Raw genomic sequence first — 16677 nt, 5'->3', positions numbered from 1 at the left:
TCCTTCCGGGTGAGCGAACGCACAGTACCACTGTACAGGCGTGGGGATTCCCAGTTACGTTTAACGGTGACAGCCTTGTCTTGCGCAAGCTGACCCCGCGTTACGCCTGCAAGTACATGAGCGCAAAATCACGAATGCGAATTTCGCTCACATGAGTGTAGTGTGCCGAGGCTGGAATTTAGAAAGAAAAATAGCACCAGATGGAAAAAAAAAAGCAAACTAGCGTTGAGGTAGGCGTCAACAGGCATTAAAAATCTGCCATCTGCGACGCAAGATAATAAACAATAAACGTTCTTATGCGCTCTTGACGAAAGTTTTCGTATTATACGTGTTATACGGATCTAGATTTTTTAGCTATGCAAGGACCCACCATGTGGTATTATACTCTCTTTTTTTTTTTCGTTGGTGCATAATAGCCGGGCCAAGCCAGTAAGCTATTTAATGGGTCGTACGCAAGAGGATATGTGATCAGAGATACGTACATTTAAATTATCCTCTGCAGATGAAAAATAGCATTGTGACATTAGGTGAGTTTAAATGCTCATAATGCCGATTCAAATCCAGTGCGGAGACTAATTTGTGCCGCCAGAAATGGTATTCTAGCCGCAGAGCGAAAAGCGGGAGCACGTAGTTACGTATAAGTGTGGACGTTTTACGCACGCATAGCTAAATGCTCAGCCGCGCGATCCTACAACAACAAGTCTTCCAAATTGGTTTCTTTCGAACAAGAAAAGGAACATTTGTGAATGTTACATCTATGCAAATTGATGGTGGCGTTCACTTGCCTACGTCACTTCACACAGCGTTATACGGGCGAGCTCTTCAATTTACTTTTGAAGTTTTCATGCTGCTGAAGAGAAACGGTTAAGAGAACCTGTGAGGAAATTCAGCATAGTGCACCAGCCCTTAAATCTAATTAGTGCTTGTAAACAAGCGACTGGGGATCAGATGGTAGACTTTTACGTTTCTTACAAGCAAACACATGAAAAATGTAATCCGACAAGTGCTATGGGGTAATTCCTTGAAAAGAAAGGAAAGCGTCATGTGAAAAGCGAACCTTTAAAAGCAGCCAATGATTTCCAAGTTCAGTCTTCAGCAGACGCTGGAGCCAACGTAGAGATCGGCCAAGGCCGCAGACGCTTATGTAAGGACAATTAGACGCTTAGAAAAAGTTCATCGCCGGCTTCCGACCGCTTTATCCAAACTTCACGAGCAGTAAAACAGCGCTAAACAACAGGACGAGGAGAGGGACACAGATAACAGCGCTCCTCTGCTCAACAGTGTCCCTGTCCTTGTCCAGTTGTTTAGCGCTTTTTACTGCTGGTAATCATGAACCAACCAACCCAAATGCCTACTCATCCAAAGTTCATTGCCAATTTCGAAATTATTTACGTGCTTCAGGATTTCGCCGCGAACTCTTTAGACATTCTTTAGTCTCCACACGAAGTCTGCTTGACTCCTGCAAAGTTTCACTTCGATGGGACTTCTCTTCTACCTGCAGCTATCATGCGGAAATCGCAAGCGCGATCCTGCCCCACGAGTGCCGATGAGATGTCTTAACAGCCGAGGCTGCCACGTGTCTACTGGCACAGAGGGCTATGATTCGTTGTACGAGTCACCAAAGTATTGTTAACAAGCAAGGGAACCTCTTCGCGTTCCCCTTCATTGCAGAGGACGAGTTCGCTTTGCAGACGATTGACAGGTGAGCGCCGACTACAAAATATGTGTTCGCACCCAGTAAAGATAACGACAGCAAGGTGCCGGCCCATGGCTTTCGCGAAAGCGATCCGGTTGCTGAATACAGAATACGGCCCCAGGACGAAACAATAAGCCAGCAGATTTTCGCTGAAAGCGTTCTTAACAGTTTTCGTTATAACGATATGAAAAGGGAAATGGCTGGGTCAGGGGCTTCGAGCGAGGAATTGTGTGCGACTCGGAGGGATATATATATATACAACGCGATAACGAAAGCACTCCCTCTTCCACAACCGCTGCAGATCTGGCAGTGCGGCGGCTCCGTGGAGGTGGTGCCCTGCTCACACGTGGGTCACTTGTTTCGGCGCACGTCCCCATACACGTTCCCCAAGCCGGGGGGCGTGGGCAAGGTGCTGTTCGCCAACCTCGCAAGAGTAGCGGCCGTCTGGATGGACGAGTGGGCAAACTTCTACTTCAACATCAACCGCGGTGAGCGCGAACGCACGTCGATCGCCACGGGGACACGGTCGATACTGTACGTGGCTACGACGCTGTGTCCTATATTACCAGAGGGGCGGCGATGTGCGCTTTGTAAGACGTCGTGTTGATGTCGCCTGAATACCGGTGTTTTCAGAGTTGCGAAATTTTTGCAAGGAGTTGCTTCGCTCGAACTCCGTGATGGTATTCTTTTGTCGCATTTACGGAAAGCCAGCGTTGTCGTCTAAGAATTCCGAGACTTCAGAATTTATTTCATTCACTTAACCCAATTACTGCCTTTGTATCATTAAACGCCCTAAACCATAATAATCAGCCAATTACCGCAAACAATAGTTCTCAACTCTTCACAGATCTATCGCGAGCTGTGTACGGTTGCACATAAGGACAGCCTGTGCTTAAGTTGTACCATCGCACGTAAAAGGCCATCACCCGTAAATGACTGCTATGCACCACACTGTACAAAGTGTTTACTATAGAGGTGTATAATTTTACGCAGAACGCCTTTATTGTGGTGTCAACGGATGTCAGCAAAGGTCGGTTTCTTCCCACTTCTTACAAGTACTTTGTGTGTGGTGAAGCCAACTTCCCAACAATTTGCGCACGCTTGCACGCAGGAACGACCTCCGTGATGTGTCGAAAGAGATAGTATCTGCAGAGTATCGCCAGTAATAAGACCGCTGTGCGCAACATTACGACCACGCTATACAGAGCGTTCAATGTAAAAAAAAAAGAAAAATACAAGGAAAAGCTGGTTTCTCCCCACTAGTACTCTCATTGTGGTGAAGCCAGATTTTCAGCAATCTACGTACGGTCACATGCAGGGAGGAGGTATACTGACTCGGACGATCATTTTCGGCGATACTATCGCCTTCCCGTGACGTAGTGCTCAACCAGCCAATCAGTTGATCCGGTTTCGCTCAACCATCCAGTAAGCATGCACTGGAAGTGATTTTGCCGAAAGTGACCGTGCGAGATTACGACCCCAGGAACGGCTCTGCGACGTGTCGAAAAAGATAGCATCTACAGGATATCACCTTTGAAAAGGCTGTTGTGCGCGGCAGATAAAAAAACAACAACAAGTAAAACAGGTTTACCCCGCAAGTACTTTATTGTGGTGAAGCCAGATTTGCACAGCTACTTCGCGAGATTTGATTGATTGATAGATAGATAGATAGATAGATAGATAGATAGATAGATAGATAGATAGATAGATAGATAGATAGATAGATAGATAGATAGATAGATAGATAGATAGATAGATAGATAGATAGATAGATAGATAGATAGATAGATAGATCATTATTGAAAAGCAGTGTGGTTAGCCGGCGTCTGGGTAGGATGGGTAGGAAGGCCCTAGAAAAGGTGGGCAGAAGAATATATATAAAGAAAGGATAATGAAGAGAAAAAATGTGCAGGCCTTGTAATCATATCGCGACCTGCCTACGCCGGCACGCAGAGACAACTTGCACGGAGAGTCGTAGGTTGTACCATCTTCAGGCTGTCGCCGTGAACGACTGCTACGCACGACAGTACGAACACGCTATAGACCTTTTCATTGGGTCCGGAGGATAGGGCGCGCGGTGAGTCTTTCCTCCTCTCTGGCTTGGGCGATCCGGCGAGGTGCTGCTTGAAAGTATTGCTGTCACGGGCTGCGCAACGATTTCGGGATGTTTTAGACCGTACTTTGTGAAATTTACGCCATGTCCGTTCAAATGAGGTCGTCAGGGAAGCCTTTCGGTGCATCGGTAACTACAGTATAGGCAGAAATATGTCTTGGGGGCGCAAAAAATGTGACGTGCATAATCAGCCGCGGTGTACGCGCATTATCAGTCGCGGTGTGTGTATATACTGTGAACTATTTTGCTTATATCGGTTTTAATTCAACAAAGAAAACCGGTGTCTCTGTATTACCAGCATTAAATGGTAAATGAGCTCACTGTCTGATCGCTTGGCGTAGGGAGTAAAACATAAAACATAAGAGCGCATGCTCGTGCACGGCCAACCTAAGGCAACCACGAAACATCTAAGCGGCAGGCGCTATAAAATATTTGTGATACACCGGCATCTTTCTCACGCATTTCAAGTCTAATAGGCTTGAAATTACAATATGTCTACGCTAGCCTTCCTGCATGAGACCGATGGCGCTGCTCAGCACAGCGACCACAGCGGTTAGTGAACCAGCATGATACATATATAAGCTGTGTGCTTCGGCATTGCCTTTTTGGCCTGTACACAGCCATAGTATATCAGAGGGATCGCATAAAAAGAATGCGATGGCCATTTTTGAGGACAAAATTTCCGTAATACGTGTGAGTGCTTCGTAGAGAACAGAACGAACACAACCGAAAAAAAAAATTCGGTTATCATCCTTTTTCTCGAAAAATGAAGAGAGAATGGGCTAACACCGCAACACGACCTCGCATAGTCTCGCCGCACAATATTTATTATTATAACCGCTGATATATATAACGATATATAAGCGCTGATGCCGTATGCTTCGACCATGCGCTATATAGAACAAAGATATATGTAATCCCGCACCTTCCACTGCTTAGGACAAGCTTAATCGGGGCTGTAAGGTATGCTGCTATTACTACCCAAACCTATTTTATTCATGGGCGGAAACCTCATCCACCGAACCAAGTAATCGCGCAATGTAATCTGCAGCTAATGGTTTGAACGCTTGCCAAAGTACAACAGCGCAGCCCCTATCGTAGCAGAACGGTACCCACGCTGTTACGATTGCCGTGTATGTTTCATTTCTCCTAAACCGCAGCTTAGAACTAGAGAATAATACCGCAATAAGGTCACATTAGTGGATGGAACATTCAAAAATACACAATTGATCTCCGAGGTTGATTGTAGGCTCAAATATATGCGCGCACACATCGCGCTGCGTGCTCCGTCCGCCTCAATGCCAGCAGAAAGTCTGGCCGTACCGACTTAAACCCCTTCAGTACGTCTCACAGAACCGTTTAGCGCGTAGAAGGCGCATTTCATGCTAAATAGACCGCGCGAACGCGAAAACAAACACCAGAAACTATCGCCGAACGTATACCTGCCATGCAAAACAGAGCGCTCGCCCAAGCAAGCATGCCGACTGCCCATAGATGGCGCCACTGCGTAGCAATATGGTGGCGCCCATGAAAAAACGATGTATACAAGGCGGCCAGTGTAAAATTGTAATAAATATAAAGAAAAGATTGTTTCTCCACAAGAAGCATCTTGTTGTGGTGAAGCCAGATTTCCGGAAAGTTGCGTACGCTCGCAAGCACCTCTGTGTCGCGTCGCAAGTGGTAGCATCTACACTAGCTATAGAAAATAAAAAGACCGCTCATCGCGAAAGTACTACCGCGCTACAAAGAGCGTTTAGCGCAGTTAACATTGTTTAACTTAAAATACTTAGAGCAGCTTCACAATTATATATGTGGAACTTTAGTATTTGGCCGAGCGAATAAATGTTTTTCGCATACATTTAAAAAATCCGCAGATGTTTACAAAATTTCCTATGATTGCAATTATGAACTTTTTGCACAATATTAACATTGTAATTTTCAAGGCGATCGTTGTCCCAGGTAAACTAATGTTGTACAACACCCCTTAAAAATGTGTGCTTTCAATTCCGGGTTACTTTCCTACACGTGTACTGGTTCATGTAACTGGCCACACCCACGAATTTGCGAAGAGAAAATACTAGGAGGCGAATGCCTCCTAGTATTTTCTCCACGCGCATAGCATAAGAACACATGTTGTGTAAGGATACTTGTTCCAACCCATTTCAAAGGCGCACACGTGTGCTTTTACTATAGGCAAACGCATATCCGGCTAAGCGTGTTCGTTGTGTCTTGGTTTTCGCAGAGATGAGGAAGAGTTACACGCCGCAAGATGTGGCGGAGCGCAAGAAGCTTCGAGAAAAACTGCACTGCAAGAGCTTCCGTTGGTATCTGGAGAACGTATGGCCGGAAAACTTCCTGCCCGGTGACAGCAGATTCTTCGGAAAGGTACGCGGCAGCTGTATCAACAGGAACCAAACAAGAAAAAAAAAATGGGAAAGAAAAAAAGTGCGCGGATGGTTGTGTTCACGTTTTTGAAAAACGTACAAGCCGAAAGGAGACGCATAACTGAGGCAGGAACACAATCTACAGGGCCATAATTCGTCTCGAGTCTAAATTTGCTGGTATCATCATCATCATCAGCCTGGTTACGCCCACTGCAGGGCAAAGGCCTCTCCCATACTTCTCCAACAACCCCGGTCATGTACTAATTGTGGCCATGTCGTCCCTGCAAACTTCTTAATCTCATCCGCCCACCTTACTTTCTGCCGACCCCTGCTACGCTTCCCTTCCCTTGGAATCCAGTCCGTAACTCTGAATGACCATCGGTTATCTTCCCTCCTCATTACATGTCCTGCCCATGCCCATTTCTTTTTCTTGATTTCAACTAAGATGTCATTAACTCGCGTTTGTTCCCTCATCCAATCTGCTCTTTTCTTATCCCTTAACGTTACACCCATCATTCTTCTTTCCATAGCTCGTTGCGTCGTCCTCAATTTGAGTAGAACCCTTTTCGTAAGCCTCCAGGTTTCTGCCCCGTAGGTGAGTACTGGTAAGGCACAGCTATTATACACTTTTCTCTTGAGAGATAATGGCAACCTGCTGTTCATGATCTCAGAATGCCTGCAAAACGCACCCCAGCCCATTCTTATTCTTCTGATTATTTCCGTCTCATGATCGCGATCCGCCGTCACTACCTGCCCTAAGTAGATGTATTCCCTTATCACTTCCAGTTACTCGCTACCTATTGTAAATTGCTGTTCTCTTCCGAGACTGTTAACCATTACTTTAGTTTTCTGCAGATTAATTTTTAGACCCACTCTTCTGCTTTGCCTCTCCAGGTTAGTGAGCATGCATTGCAATTGGTCCCCTGAGTTACTAAGCAAGGCAATATCATCAGTGTATTGCAAGTTACTAAGGTATTCCCCGTTAACTTTTATCCCCAATTCTTCCCAATCCAGGTCTCTGAATACCTCTTGTAAACACGCTGTGAATAGCATTGGAGAGATCGTATCTCCCTGCCTGACGCCTTTCTTTATTGGGATTTTGTTGCTTTGCTTATGGAGGACTATGGTGGCTGTGGAGCCGCTATAGATATCTTTCAGTATTTTTACATACGGCTCGTCTACACTTTGATTCCGTATTGCCTCCATGACTGCTGAGGTTTCGACAGAATCAAACGCTTTCTCGTAATCAATGAAAGCTATATATAGTATGTAAGAGCGCCAGGTCGGTCAGGCGGTTTGCTGGTATATGCACGCACAAAAAAATAATAATAGTAATAAATAATAAAAAAGCACGCGTGAACGTTTAAGATACTAGTAAAGTGCAAAAAAATCGTTCTGGGTTATTGTTCACAACGCAGCGATAAACTGGGACAGTGAAAAAGACAAGGACGAGTGGAACAGGACGATGCGTTCATGTCGAACGGAGTCTCGTTCCTCTCACCCTCCGAGTTTATCGCGCAGTTGTTAATAACGAACGCGTGAAGACTGCAGGATCCAGTTTTAGGATCTCCCGACAACTCACATGTGCCTATAAATATGTATTGCAACTCAAACTGAACGCTACGGCCTCCAGCGCGCTCTAATCTTGTAATATTCACCGTCCACATCTCTGGAGCTGATTCTCGCATTCAAGTGCTTTCGCGTTTATGCCAATAGCTTTCCCTTTCACGAAACTTCGTCCTCCTCGTGAATTTCCGCAGGCCTTGTTTGATTAAACTGCATGCTTCTGTGCTCGAGTGGGCTGCAATTCGAGTGCCTCACGCTTTTTCAGGTGAGAAACAAGAAGAGCGGGAAGTGCTTCGTGCGGCCGAGCTCCAAGAGTTACCACCAGCCGGTTGGGAAGGTCGTGCTTGAAGAATGTTCGCTTACGCACTACCCTATGCAGGTACGCATCCTCAACAAACTTCACAATTCTGCGATCTACAATTTTAGACAGACAGCGTTTAAAAAAAAAGAAAAAGAAAGTGGAGGGGGGGATGTTACGAAGTTTAGAGAAGACAGCTGACTTCGTTCCCTATTTTTTATTCTGTTTTTCGTTGTTTCGTTCCACTGAAATGTATGCTCGATTCAATACGCTTTTCTACAGAACGATCAGTGAAGCTGTATAGAAGGTGCTGTATAAATGGATATGCAATCTTCTATAATTTTTTTCAAGAGAAAGAAGCAAAAAAGAAACAATGTTGTAATCACAGACAAATTTTCATATATCGCGCAATGCCCCGTGTAATCGAAAAACATTTCGCAGAGTTAGAAATGTTAGCAACATGTAGTTTGTAAGAGCGCCAGGTCGGTCAGGCGGTTTGCGCGTAACGCCTCTTGAAAGCTAAGGTGACGCAGCATTCACAATTTGCGCTTTGTTTTCTCGCAGTACTTCGTGCTCACCGAAGAAGGTTTCCTAATGACCGACGAAGCCATCTGTCTCGACTCCCCGGAGTCTCAAGCCAACACCAACGTGGTCATGATCGCCTGCAATAACCTACCCAGGCAGAAGTGGCGCTACGATCCTAAGGTAAAACCCACATAGCACAAGCCGCGTGTGCTTTAATATGTACAGTCAGTAGCGCCCAAAATCAGGGCGACGCTTCAAGCGTGATCATCCCTTTTACAAAGCCTGAATAATTTCCAATGGGCGCATCGGGGAGTCTTGCTGGATGACGTCACAGCTCCTTTTTGTTGCCCTTTGAATCGGCGGAGAGAGCACAAGAAACTGGATGCTACTTCCATTAGCCAGTCTTTAATGTCATGTGACCTCTTAAACACTTGAGCTTCCACGCCCGAAGCTGTATTTCTTGTTTGTAGAAATATCGCCAAAAGACAAAGCTTCCTCGCAGCCTATTTTGTTTGCCAGGGACAAAGCCGCGCTCGTTATGTCTTTTGCTATGGAGCACGAGGTCGACGGTTCAATTCCTGGCCGCCGCTGCCACAGTTCGAAGGAGGCCTAAATGCAAAAACGCTCGTATACTTAGGTTTAAGTACGCGTTAAAAGAAATGCAGGTGGTTTAAATGAATCTGCAGCCCGATCGCTATACAGCGTCTCTCATAGCCCCATATAGACTGACGTAGTACGTTAGGCCCCACGAATCACTCGTCGCGTCATATACCTTGTGCATCTTCTCTTACACGTTTGACCCCTTTTCTTGCTAATCAATTCGTATAATAACGTTTGAACCTTGCACGTTTGCCGAAGGAAACCTCCAGCGCTTTTAATGCGGACGTGTTTCACAAATATTTCCAATAAATACAAGAGCCAACCGCGCAATGTCATATTTTATAATCGGGATATGACATAAAAAAGCCATTGTGAACGCTTATTATTTTTTTAAGAAAAAAACACTCTGCGTAACTGACGGATTCGTGGAGTTTTAACATTTTACAGCCAACACTGGCTCTATGAGAGACGCCGTAGTGGGCAGGAGCTCTGGATTCATTTTTTGATAATCTGTGGCTTTTATGACGTGCACCGAAAACACGGCGTACGCGAGCGTTTTTCGCATTGCGCCCCCCGTCGGAATGCGGCCCTCGCGGCTACCATCGAACCCGCAGCCTAGTGCTCCGCGGCAGAACATCACAGTCACTGCGCCAACGCGGTGGGCGAAACCTGTGTAGTTAACGGGTTACGGATATGCAAAAAATTGGAGGACGCTTAAGCTTCGCCTTCAAGAGTGGAACGCGACAGCGTTCCCGTCGACCCGCCAAGGGGTGTAAGACAATGGGCTACGGCGCAGCGACTACGCGCCCCGCATCGGACGCGGTGAGCGTCGAGCAACGTAGCGTTCGGCGCGACAACGAAATGTGCGCCTGAGCAAGCGACGCACGCCTGAGCCTTAGAAACAGCTCGTTTCTAAGGCAACACCGCGTTCACTAGAGGCGCTTTTGTACCGCTTCGAAGCATCGAACTCGTGGCTCAGTGGTAACGTCTCCGTCTCACACTCCGGAGACCCTGGTTCGATTCCCACCCAGCCCATCTTGGAAGTTGCTTTTTATTTATGAAGTGCCTGCCGTGATTTATCGCTCGCGGCCAACGCCGCGGACGCCGACGCCGACACCGACACCGGCTTTTCTGCGACACAAGCTCCTTAACGCTATCGCGTTAAAAACCTGCGCAATAGAGAGCTTGAGGCTAAATCGCTCGAGTCGTTCAATTTCATTCATTATATGCTAAAGCAACACGACGGATCAGGCTCCTGTCCCATTGCAGTTCGTAACACCACTTTCTCTCCCTTATGATAGTTGTCCCGTGAGGCAGGAAAGCAGGCATTGCTGTCGTCCGCAACGAGTGATACCAAAAATCAATGTGACGTCAGCAGCGTTTTGTGTGATGCTAGTAGTAATACAGAAGATAGCAAATGGTATAACAACTTTAATTATAGGTAATTATGGGTAATTAATGTGATTTAAAGTGAATTAGAGTAAAGTGAATTGAAGTTAGACAATTTAATTAGACAAATACAAATTACGAGCAAGGTAGATTAAAGCGGATTAAGGTGGATTAAGCTTTATACAAATTGGAGCAAGATGGATTAAAGTTGGTAAAAATTAGAGGAAAATGGACTAAGGTAGAGTTGTGAAGGACACGTGACAATGTATGACGTCACGTATCATGGACGTAACCAATTAATTGGACAAGTCGTTATGCTTTCGCATTAAAATCACGTAAGGGTACTTAAGTTACTGTCAATTTTTTTTTCCTGTCCCAGACTGAAGAAATTGTGCACAAGACAACTAAGCTCTGCCTCGACCTGCCCAGTCGGCGCGGACCGCAGGGCGTCCGCGTGCAGAAGTGCAACGGTGGGCGAAGACAGAAGTGGATCATGGAGTCCGTCGACTGGAAGACACTCGCATAGACTGCCTTCCGGACTGCGTCGATCGTGTCGGAAATCGCTAGCGTTTGTCCCCCTTCAACGCTTTATTTCCGAACTCGACCAGGAAAAGCGACGTCAAAACGTCTTTCATTGTTGCATTATGTTTAACACAGCGGAAACGCATTGACGCAAACTTGTGTCGCAGAAAAGAAAAAAAAGAACCGTTTTCGAGCGAGTAGCAGCGCTTGCGAAATCAGCTGGTGACGCTGTGAGTTCGTGACCAATCATAACGCGCTGTAGAAGCGTTCTTGCTTTGCATGAGTCGTTCATTCGAAAAGAATGAAAAGAAAAGCCACAATAGTATTGCTGGTGACAAAGTCTTGGCCGAGATGTTGCGGCAGCACATAAATGGAACAGAATCGGCCGTTGCAATACACCTTCTTCGTACCTTGGTTCGACATAGTGCCGCAAGACGTCGCCACCAGGGCTACCGCTAGCGTCTGCGTCTCCTGGCACACACCTGCGACAGTACGTCTCCGCTATGCGAAACCTCTCTATTAATTTATATGGAAGCACTTATTTCACACATCACACTTATTTCACTGTGTACATAGCACGACGATATAACATGCTCTAAGACCTCTTTCTATACATATATAGATCATCAGCGCCTCTTCCCGCAACGCGAATAGATTTTGTGAGTGCCATGTAAAATATTGACACGTGGACTTGTAGGTTACAGTGTCAATATGAAGCACGAGGTGAAGCACGAGAGGCAAGACCGATCGTTCAAGAACACGGTTGTTAGTGTCCCTAGGTATTTATGTACGTAAATAAATATTTTTTTTTACTCCAACACTTCCATTCTGTTACCAACTGCGAGCACGGAAGTTCAGACGGAATGGCTATGGAAGCCGGGCTTTCCGGACCTATTGCTAATGAGCAAATAGGTGTTCCTCATTGGGCAAGCTGAACTGTCGGTTCGCAAGAAAACGCGCCGCGATGGTCCCGTGGCGTTGTGCTGCAGAGATCGAGGTAGCGGGTCCGATACCCGCCACGGCGGCCTAATTGCGATAGCGGGTGAAACGCAACAACTTCTGTGCACTTAGGTTTAGGCGCACGTTAAAGAAACTCAGGTGGTCAAAATTAACCCGGCGTTTTTTACTACGGCGTGCCTCATAACCAGACGGTGATTTCGCCACGTGAAACCCCAGAAATATGGGTGGTGCCACCACAACCCGGTTATCCACTCTGTTTACTACTTTCCTTTGTTTTTAAATCCTTGGTTCATTAAGTTACGTGAAGCACCCTGTATATGCCTTAGGCCACCAAGGCACTAATGCGCTTCTTGAAGACAATCGGACTAAACGAGCGCTTGTGACTATTTATGTGAGTGAAGATCTATGTGCCGGGTGCGCGCACAATAACTCTCCTTCCTTCTTATTTCTTTCCCTCTTCCCCACATGTAGGATAACCAACCAGCCGTATGAATTTTAAAAATTCACGCACTAAATAGATTAAGAAGAACAGTGTCAGCGCGCACAGCCAGACATATTAACCCATCACACTCGATGAGCGCGGACATTCGCTGTCAAAACGCTGGCGTGAGGAAGCGCGGCAGCAGCAGCGAGCGAAGTGACCTTCGTGTTATCACTTTAACGCAAACTGAGCGACGAAAACACAGCACGCACGAACATATGAGTCGTCTGCAGATTGCTTTCAAGATGGGGTGCGCGCGACCGCGCAAAGTACGCAGTTGCTGCCGGAGTAGAACGCCCCCCCCTCCTCCCCTCCCTCCTGCGCTGCCTCCCCACTTTCCTCCCTTGCGCGCCTTCGCGAAATACGCAGTTGCTGCGGAAGAGCAACGCCACCCTCCCTCCTATCCGTCACTGTGTGTGTGTGTGCGTGTGTGTGTGTGTGTGTGTGTGTGTGTGTGTGTGTGTGTGTGTGTGTGTGTGTGTGTGTGTGTGTGTGTGTGTGTGTGTGTGTGTGTGAAGTGATTAGACAGCTTTAGTATAGCGTACGCTATTCCATTGCGTACGCTAAAAAATAGCGGGTCGTCACTGCGCATGCGCTGAACGCTAAACGAAATAGCGGGTATAGCGGGTGTACGCAACGCAAACGAGTTAGCGTTAGCGTTTTTGCGGGGTTTGCGGAGCTTGCGGGAAACATGGCGGCGGTTCCGGCTGCCCACTTCGAATTGAATTTGGCGTTGCTTTTGTAAAATGCACTTCGTTCGTAGCAAATGACTGTGTAAACGGCTTTCGCTTAGTCTCAGGCCGCTTCGACGACAGAGTATTATGGATAACCTCGTGGTGTTTTCGAGATCGCTTCTCGTTTCGAACGAGTCGAAGCCTAACGAAAGAAACGTTCGAGATGTCAGCGCCACCTGTCGCTAAAGGCGCGAAATGGCTGCAACGACGGCATATGGCCACTGAGATCCGAAGATATCGCCGGCCAACTAAAATTGTAGAAAACGTGCGCTGCTTAGCGTTATAGCGTATAGCGTACGCTATAGTTGCGGACGCTAAACTAAAACTGTCTATTTTAGAGAGAATGGAAGAGATAAGTGCAGTGCCGTAACTGTCTCTCACATGAGGATAATACGCAGTTGCTGCGGAAGACCAACGCCATCCTCCCTCCTATCCGTCACTGTCTTTCGCACTACGGAAGACGGCGCGTTTCCCTCAGCTTTCTTGCATTGCGCGCGCCAGATTGAGCCGCGATCGTCGGCTCCCCTAGTGCGCTTTCATTCGCACATACAGCATAGGGCACATACAGCATAGGGTATTAGCGCCCTTGGACTTTATAAGGAGCATCACAACGACGACGACGACGATGGCAAGAATGCGTCTGGAGTGTCCATATAATTGATATCGCAATAAAATGTATGTCAATACACCATAGGCGCGGGTAATAGGGGCACCCTCCTATTTACCACCGTATATGGGATCGGTATTTTTTTTAATTTTCGTGTGGTCACCGCAGTGACATTTACATCTGTGTTATGTTATACGTTTCAAGGACAACCCAATTTTTCTTGAGTCTTCTAGAGTGCTTTTGTTCAAAGACATTGATCGTCAAATTTGTTGCCCAGTAAGCTAATTTCGCATTCATAAGCGGCAGCAGTCCCGAAACAGACACCCAACTCTTCATGTGACGTAGCTTATTACAAGGGGAAAAAAGCAAATCTTGCTTTTGCCAACGAAAAGAAGGAGCGCAGCTGTTATCAGCCTTGCAAGGCTTCTAGGCCGGCGCTCTCGCAATCAGCTGTATAGGTTATATGATGGGTTCGCCTTTGATTCGGAACTCCCAACTGTGAGTGCGAAATTACTGTACAGAATGTCAATATTCGATAAAGAATAGAGTCGCCAGCCAATTTTCTGCAACAGCTTTGCAGTAATCGCGCAGTCCGAGTGAGTGAAAACATTATTCGAAATGTCCGGAGATTTGGACGGTGTGGGGCCACAAGCACCCCAGCAGGTGACGGCCTCGAGTCGTTGGACACGGGCGGCTTCCTCGGCGAGGCCGTGACTGAGCAGGGCCGCCTCCCAACGCGCCCCTCGGTTCGAGACTGCCATGTCTACCCCGCTCGTCGGGGACTCCTGCTGCTCGCTACCGGTGCATTCCAACATCATGTGTTGCAGCATCGCTCTGGTTCCGCACGCTTTACACTCGTCGGATGAATAAATGTCGGGGTAGCGGAGGTGAAGGATCGCCGGGTTCGGATACGTGTGTGTCCGCAATTGCGTCCAGGATAACGCCTGCTTCTTGTTTAGTTTGGTATGCGATGGTGGGTATTTGCATCTGTTGAATATGTAGTGTTACGTGATGTCTCTGAAAGTAGTCATGCGCCGTCTGAAGAAAGAAAAAAGAAGTAATCGTTTAGTCCGAAAGGCGAAGCATTGATTGCGATAGCAAATTACTAGACAGTTATACGAAGTAAGGTTGCTCGTTCTATTAGCTGCATAAACAGCTGCAAACATTCGCTTATTTATTGAATTAAGAAGCACGTTGTCACACGCGCACAGACAACACGAACCCATCTCAATCGGTGACCACGGACGCTCGCTGTCAGAATGTTAGCGTGATGAAGAGGCCAGCAACTTATCCCAGGACGGCTAGCCTTCGAAGCCAGCGCTCACTGCCTCCAAAATAGGACGCGCGCACGCGGCCGCGCTCAGCCACCGCAGATGGAGTATGGAGATGCGCAAGATGCTGCCCCTCCTAGCGCGCGCACATCTCCCCGCTCCCCTTGTGCGCGTGAGAAAGCGGCGCGCGCCCTCCCCGCCTTCCTCCCTTGCGAGCGCGGGACGACACCACCGCATCAAGCCACCATCCTATTCGGCTCACCCTCGCAAGCTTTCACTCGCGCCTAAAGCATACGGCGCGCAGCCACGATATTATCGCACTTCGAGTTTATAAGGAACATCACGGCGACGCCAACGGCGGAAATTCACCTGGAGTGTCCATATAATTGCTATCGCAACAAAAATGAACTTGACTGGTAAAATAAATTTCATTGCTTTTTACAATGCCAGGGGCACGGGAAATTTATTTTGAGCTATGCGGTGTTTCATTTATAGATGTGTTTGGAATACCACGATAATCGAGACCGGGCGCCTTTCTTTCTATAGCTTGTCGCAAAGCCCGTTGTAGGTCACGCGCCTTCGCGAAGTGCAGATAAGCGCGCGCGACTCTGCGAGACTGTCAGATTAAGCTGTGTTGCATGCATTTCGTTTGGAGCTTTCTCCGTAACGAGAGCATTCGCCGTTGCGCCTACTTAGCGCACAAACTAAGTTTAGCGTTCACAGTAGCTGCCGGCAAATTTAATGGGGACCCGATCTCGGCTTACAGCCGCTGGTCTAGCCCGTGAGCGCGATTTCACAACCCATCGTCGAAGAGATCTAATGATCCAAACAACACTGACGGCCAGCTTGGTGCGACGACTTGCCGCCCTGTCAAAGTCGTACTACGCAGCTACGCCTAACTAGCGCCGCTTCGATATCCAGAGGCGAAAGTTGCGGCTTGGCGTCGAGTCTAAGAAAACTGTAAAGAAAGCATGAGTTGAAAAAAAGTATAAAAGCAAACAAATCGAAGTGGCGAGTTAGCGGTAAATGTGAGAGAAACAAGCATCACGTCGCACCTATTTGAGGTCCAGTATCCATGATTTAAACCGCGTTCACCGCACTGCGAAGTATTGTTCAGGAGCTCACTCGACACACGTCCTGCCTTTTCCAGGAACGAAGTGCAACTGCAATGTGCAAAGTTGGGCTTGTTGGTGATTGATCATCATACCTTGCTGGTGAAGCAGCGCACTGACACGGACACAAAGTGTGTCTTCTCTGTGTCCATGTCAGTGCGCTGCTTCACCAGCAAGGTATGATGAAGTGGAACTGATGGTTGTCCGGAGCAGACCACTGTCAGTCCACGTAACTCCGGCGAATTACGTTTTAAGCGATCTTCGCTTATATGCGATCGCAACCAAGAACGACGAGCGCAGGTAGACCGTGCCGCAACATTCTTGTGATTTGCTTAAAGCAGTAAAAAACCAACTTGTAAATTTCACCAGAGGGCTGACAGCTAGGGGGTGATGCAAGTTTACACGTGTGCATGCGCACG

The 16677-nt window shown here is 47.3% G+C and overlaps 1 protein-coding gene across 1 annotated transcript in view; it reads left to right on the top strand.

Annotated features, from left to right (window-relative positions):
- LOC142572702 (polypeptide N-acetylgalactosaminyltransferase 13-like) overlaps nucleotides 1–11958 on the top strand; it is a 45650-nt gene extending 33692 nt beyond the window's left edge. Inside the window, exons 7-12 of the mRNA XM_075682003.1 lie at nucleotides 1–9; nucleotides 1998–2184; nucleotides 6052–6194; nucleotides 8025–8138; nucleotides 8622–8762; nucleotides 10951–11958. The exon at nucleotides 1–9 is cut by the window's left edge and continues 109 nt beyond it. Of these exons, the coding sequence (XP_075538118.1) occupies nucleotides 1–9; nucleotides 1998–2184; nucleotides 6052–6194; nucleotides 8025–8138; nucleotides 8622–8762; nucleotides 10951–11097 (741 nt within the window). The 3' untranslated portion in view covers nucleotides 11098–11958. The remainder of the gene's footprint in view (nucleotides 10–1997; nucleotides 2185–6051; nucleotides 6195–8024; nucleotides 8139–8621; nucleotides 8763–10950) is intronic.
- Nucleotides 11959–16677: the final 4719 nt, after the last annotated feature.

Source organism: Dermacentor variabilis, chromosome 2 (genome assembly GCF_050947875.1).
Source record: "Dermacentor variabilis isolate Ectoservices chromosome 2, ASM5094787v1, whole genome shotgun sequence".
NCBI classification, from domain to species: Eukaryota; Metazoa; Arthropoda; class Arachnida; order Ixodida; family Ixodidae; genus Dermacentor; species Dermacentor variabilis.
This window is presented reverse-complemented; position numbering and strand designations above follow the sequence as displayed.